Genomic DNA, 6065 nt, shown 5'->3' with positions numbered 1-6065 from the left:
TCCATGAAGATTCTTCAAGGCATTCATCTAGCTCATCTATATCACATTCCAGTAAGAAATCAGCCACAGCTTGCCCTTTAATAGCCGTTGGAGGTTCATAAGCTATGTCGAAAGAACTAAGCTTTATTACCCACTTCGTCATTCGTTCGGACAAATCGGGCTTATACAGGATCACCCTTATAGGAAATGTGGTCAGGACGACTATAGGATGAGACTCAAAGTAATGCCTGAGCTTCCTTTTTGCATTTACCAAAGATAAGATTACTCATTCGGCCTTCGAATATCTTCTCTCTGCCTCGATCAACGTTTTGCTTACATAAAAAACTGAGAATTGCTTACCCTCGGCACATCGTATCAGCACACCACTAGTCGCAATGTTAGAAACTCTAAGGTACAGGAAAAGCATTTCGCCTGGCACTGGGGAGTTCAGGACTGGTGGGTTCCGCATATATTCTTTCAGCTTGATCAGCGCTTGTCTTTGCTCATCCCCCCAAGACTGTTTTCCATGACCCCTGATTGTATCGAAGAATGGTTTGCATCGGTCGGATAACTTAGAAATGAATCGACTAAGTGCCGCTATGCGTCCGGTGAGAGCTTAGACCTCTTTGATAGTACTTAGTTCAGCGTCTTTTAGCAAAGCTTCCGCTTGGGCTGGACTAACCTCAATTCCTCTGTTGTTGACCACGTGGCTAAGGAATTGCCCAGATCCCACGCCGAACGAGCATTTAGTTGGATTCAGCCTCATTCTATACTTTTTTAGCACGCCTAACACCTCCTGTAAATGTTGTAAGTGATGGTCCTTCTGTCTGCTTTTGACCACCATGTCGTCGATGTAAGCCTCTACTGTCCTACCCACTTGATCCTTAAAAATCTTGCTAACCAACCTCTGGTACGTGGCTCCGGCATTCTTCAGTCCGAACGGCATAACCTTGTAGCAATAGATCCCTCGTTCGGTGACAAAAGAGGTCTTTTCCTCATCACCTGGGTCCATTGGGATTTGATTGTAGCCTGAATATGTATCCAGAAAGGTCAGTCGCTCATACCCGGTTGTTGTATCCACCATTTGACCAATCTTTGGAAGTGGAAAACTATCATTCGAGCAGGCTTTGTTCAGATTAGTGAAATCAATGCAAACTCTCCATTTTCCATTCTTCTTTTGCACTACAACCACATTCGACAACCAGTCCGGGTACTGTACTTCTCTAATGAACCCAGCCTCCAGCAATCGATTAACTTCGTCTCCAATGATTTGGTTGCGTTCCGGGGCGAACCTTCTCTGCTTTTGCCTCACTGGCTTGACATACGGATCTACATTAAGAGAATGGCAGGATACTGAGGAATCGATCCCTGGCATGTCGAGATGGCTCCAAGTGAATACATCGGCGTTCTGGGAGAGGAAATCAACCAATCGATGTTTTTCTTTCTCGGTAAGCCCAGAACCTACCTTTGTGGTTTGATCTGGCCTTAAATGATTAATTTGAACTTCAACTAGGGGTTCCTCAGTTTGCACCGGAAGCTCCTCCCCACTCGTGCCTGAGGGAGGTTTCTTTAATTGCTATTGTGGGATAGCTGGGCGAATAGGAGCTTTCCCCTTCCCTGCAGCTTTCAAAGTCACTGAGTAACATTCCTTTACGGCAACCTGATCTCCATGGATGTCAATCACCTTGTTCCCGTCCAAACCTAAGCACCTCATCACTTGGTGTAGGGTCGATGGGACTCCCTGTACCCTATGAATCCACCCTCTCCCCATCAGTAGATTGTAAAAAAGGATGGATCTCCACCACCACAAAGCTCTCGATAAGGTCTTGTTCGGCTGCCCGGATAAGCAACTCTACTGTACCGATCAGTTCAACTCGTTTTCCATCAAATCCCAATAGTGGATTCCCAGTACACTTGAGCTCTTCTGGTTTGATTTCCAGCCGATCGAAGGTGACTCTAGGCATTATATTAGCACTGCTTCCTGGATCAATTAGCACCCTTCGTACCAAACATTCTGCCACTGTTAAACTAATGACCAGGGGGTCTTCATGAGGAATCTGAACTCGCATCAAGTCCGCTTTATCGAATCTTATCTGTGTTGATGCGCTCTGCTGGTACAGAGTGTTGACACTGCCTATTCTTCTCTTCATTTGTGCTTGTCGAAGACGCGTTCGGGTCAATTCTTCGGACTCTTCGGCTCGTTTAGGTTGACCATGAATCGCATTTATAATCCGAACGGGCTGAATGTTATGGTGATTCGGCTTTTGATTTCTTTTGACTTGCTCAATTGGTCGATTCTGCTCTTGGGTTGGTCTTTGAGCATACCCTGCAAACTCTCCCCTAGCGATCAGCATCTCCACTTGTCTCCTTAAGTTCCTGCATTCATTAGTCTGATGACCAAAATCACTATAAAAAAGCACAATGTTTAGATTTATCCCTCTGCTCAAGAGGTTGTCTAATTGGCAAGGGAGGGTGAAACTTATCTTTGTTCTCTTGGTATAGCCTTGCCAGCGTAACTTTGAGTGGAGTAACCAAGTCATCCTCCCTAGGTCTCTTCTCTGCCTTCCAGGAGGTCTGACGCTGCATAGGACCTTGCTTCTGTCGTATCTTCGCTTTAGACTTCTCTTCCGTGGAGATGATAGATGACTTCCTAGCATTAGCTGCTTCTTCTTCTTCTAGGCGCACGAAACCATCAGCTCTCTCATTCAACTCGTCCATTGTCTTCGGCGTGTTCACCACCAGACTGGTATGGAACGGTGTCCCTTGGGTCATAGCTAACTTGAACGCCTGAACTGCTGTGGAAGGATGGCACTCTATCACCATACTCTTAGTTAGGTTAAACCTGGAAAGAAAAGCTTGGAGACGCTCATCGTCATGCTATTTCATGGCGAACAAGCTAGAGATATCTTTAGTCGGGCGCTTATTCCCATAGTATTGGCTTATGAACCGATCACACAAGCTACGGAAGCTGTCCACTGAGCCCCTCGGCAGGTTCTTAAACCAGTTGAGCGCCGGTCTAGCTAAGCTTGTAGGAAAACATTTGCACATCAAAGGATCATTCTCTGTGTTCAATGCCATCTTCAACTGAATGTGATATACATGATCAATCGGATCAGTCGTTCCGTCGAACAGAATGAAAATAGGCATGGAAAACTTCCTCGGGCTTGGAGCATTCAGGATCTTGTCAATAAATGGCGAATCAATAGTCCATGCTACCGAATGGAGGGCCTCATTCTTTCTTTCAAACCTCGTGACAATTCTTTGATCTGTAGATCTTCTTTCCGAACTCCTATAATCATATGTGGCCATTGAAGGCTGATAAGGTGGATCGAACGACCTTTCCTCAGTGAACTCTTTCTCCCATGGCGAGTTAATCTTGTGACAATCAAACTCCATATCCTGTTCGTGATTGTGCCTTTCCTGATGCGGATTGAAAGCTGTATTTTCGTCCCGCCTGATATGCTCACGATGTGGATCAAGATGTACAGATCCTTCTCGATCCTCAGCTCGACGAGCTTTTGGCGGTAAACCTAACCTCCTCGCGATGGAGATTGACGTGGTTATCTCCTTCTTGCTCACCTTGATGTGCGTCATCAGGTCGCACGCGTCTTTCTCCCACCGGAGGCGGTCGTGGAGCAACTGGAACCTTTCGGCGTTCCATTCCAGCTCTCAACTCTGCATTTTCTTTTCTCAGTGCCTCAATCATGTTCATCAGTTCATCAGTTCATCAAGCTTCATCTGCTAGTTATTCTCCACTGGATTCGAACTCTCTTCTCCGATCATCATTCTGGATCATAGCAAAGTCATCAACCACAAATTTCTGATCAGATTTGAGTTTTGCCAATGCTGACGCTCTAGATCTGGATTCTAGCTCAACTGAATTTTGATCGTGATTAACCAGATCTGAGTTGCTCCGGCGACGAACTTGCCAAATTCAGCAATCTCAGCAACTTTCGACCGCACAGCTCTCCAAAACAAGCACAAATCAGAACTGCGTAGATCGAACGCCAACTTCTCCGATCACGATTTCATCGATCTTGATTCTGCCTTCAACGATCAGGCTTCGTCTTCACGCGCTACACTACTAGATCCAATCAATCTGAGTGAATCGTCAATGAATTCTCATCGATTCCCACGAACGGCGCCATTGAAGATGCAAGAAATTTTCTCTCTCTAAATTGACAGAGTTTCATTACACTTTAAAATTTTCGATTCCCTTTTCCTTCACTTTTCACCTATTTATAGATTGTTTACAATGTTCTAGAAGATCCCTAACTAACTTCCTCCATTGGGCTCATCATCGAGGCTTTTGTATCCATAGATCCATTCATCTTTTAGGCCTTCGCTTCACTCTTCGACATTGGGCTTGCCTCACGACAGCTTGATTTGGGCCCAGGCCATTTGTCTGGCCCATTCTTCACCATGTGGGTTTGATCCGGCCCATACCGCCTTTGGTATCCTCGGCTGCAATTTAAAAATTATATCATTAAAAAAAAAAAAAAAAAGTTCAATATTTGCATGGCTATAAGGACGAATAAAGACTGTTTTTAATTAACTGTGTAACAGTAAATTCTTTTATATATCTAAATAAATAAAATGACAACAGAGCCAAACTAATAATCAAAATATGGCTAATAAATGGCGTTGAAAAATTATATCATCCAAAAATTTTAAGGTGCCTATATAAAATAATAAATATTTTGGCCAAAAAACAATTCTTTTCCACCGTTTTATCAATAATAATTGAAGTCAAACTATGTTCTACCAACCTACCATATATATATAAGAAAAAAATAATTAATTAATTATTTTGCTTGACTGGCATTCAATACGCAGATAAATGACAAATTAATACCGTTTAACCAACCTACCATATATACTTTTATTTTCGGACCTACCATATATACTCAGTCTGCCAAAAAGGGAAGCAAAAACCCTAAAAGAAACGCTATAAATGGACATGTATTGGATTCCTAGGTTTTCATCTTCACAAATCACACCACCTCATTAGTTCACATAGATTATGAAGAGCAAAGTTCCCATACTAGATGGTGAGCAAGGAGATGACGTCGAAGATGAAAGAGTAGTTGTGAGTCCACTCATGTACTCTTATAAAGATCGAATTAGCAATTTACCAGAAGAAGTTTTGACAGTTTAGGTTTTGATATTATGTTTATTTTCTCTTCATTATTTTTATTATTTTGTGATTCATTTAGGCTAATACACCTTTCGATCTTCTCAGGGTCATTTTTTTCATTACGAAAACACCAAAGAAAAGACCTGGCATGAATCTTGAAACCAAACTAAAGATCCCATTGCGCAACTTTGAAATGGTGCTCAACAATAAAAATGGTGGTGCCCAATCAGTTGCCCCACTAGATCAGAGATTGAAAGGAAACCCTTCATCAGAGCTAATCCCAAACATAAAAAAATTGGAATTTTGAATTCATGCAATAGTTTCTGGGATCCTTTGTTGTCTTATCCATCGTTTTGTAATGACCCTGTTGTTGTGTGTAATCCAGTCACGGTCAAGTATATAAACCTTCTAGTTGCTGAGACACACCAAGAGACAACGTAATGTACGTGTCAGCTTCTTGGTGATCTCCCTTCCTGCATATTTAACATCCCTGTGGCTGCCCGAGGGGACTTTTAGGATTGGCTGTATTTGATTCCTTGTTTGATATATGCTTCTTAAAGCGCGATGGAATATGTTTTGTGATACTCTTGCTAATACTTTGATTTTTCAGCCATGCTTTGATCCTAAACAACAGCTGTGGAGATGGAGAATGATCAAATTGGAGTATGTGTGATGAATAAATCTGAAAATGTGGATCATTCGACAGACTAAATTTAAGGCAGTAGATTCGAAATCTGAGCCACCAAAGAGACTTGATTTTGTATGTTGGTTAGCTTAATTAATTTAAATCCTCCATGCCACTAAATGTCTTGTACTAGTACTCTTGTAAAATACATAGATAACCATGTAGTACCAATCATTCCCTCATAATGAACCATCCAGTGATTCATGCTTAGACCTAAATTTTTTTTTTTTTTTAGTGGGGACTCACACACATTACCTCCACTGA

At 42.3% G+C, this 6065-nt stretch overlaps 1 protein-coding gene across 1 annotated transcript; it reads right to left on the bottom strand.

Annotated features, from left to right (window-relative positions):
* Positions 1 to 1727: 1727 nt before the first annotated feature.
* On the bottom strand, positions 1728 to 2802 carry LOC132309323 (uncharacterized). Its single transcript, XM_059807638.1, has 2 exons — positions 2459 to 2802; positions 1728 to 2355 (listed from the first exon to the last, which is right to left on the bottom strand). The coding sequence occupies exons 1-2, from the start codon at positions 2800 to 2802 to the stop codon at positions 1728 to 1730; spliced, it is 972 nt and encodes a 323-aa protein (XP_059663621.1).
* Between the last annotated feature and the right edge of the window lie 3263 nt (positions 2803 to 6065).

The sequence above is a fragment of the Cornus florida genome, unplaced genomic scaffold, assembly GCF_030987335.1.
Source record: "Cornus florida cultivar Cherokee Brave unplaced genomic scaffold, ASM3098733v1 CherokeeBrave_3.0.0_Hap2_Chr05, whole genome shotgun sequence".
NCBI classification, from domain to species: Eukaryota; Viridiplantae; Streptophyta; class Magnoliopsida; order Cornales; family Cornaceae; genus Cornus; species Cornus florida.
The sequence above is the reverse complement of the archived record's forward strand: the minus strand, read 5'-3'. Positions and strand labels throughout refer to the sequence as shown.

What these genes read in the sequence shown, in the direction of transcription:
- LOC132309323 (XM_059807638.1), bottom strand. Translation starts at nt 2,802, where the DNA reads ATGGTGATAGAGTGCCATCCTTCCACAGCAGTTCAGGCGTTCAAGTTA. An exon ending in TACCAAGAGAACAAAGATAA is followed by an intron (nt 2,356 to 2,458) that starts GTTTCACCCTCC and finishes TAATGAATGCAG; the next exon opens with GAACTTAAGGAGACAAGTGG.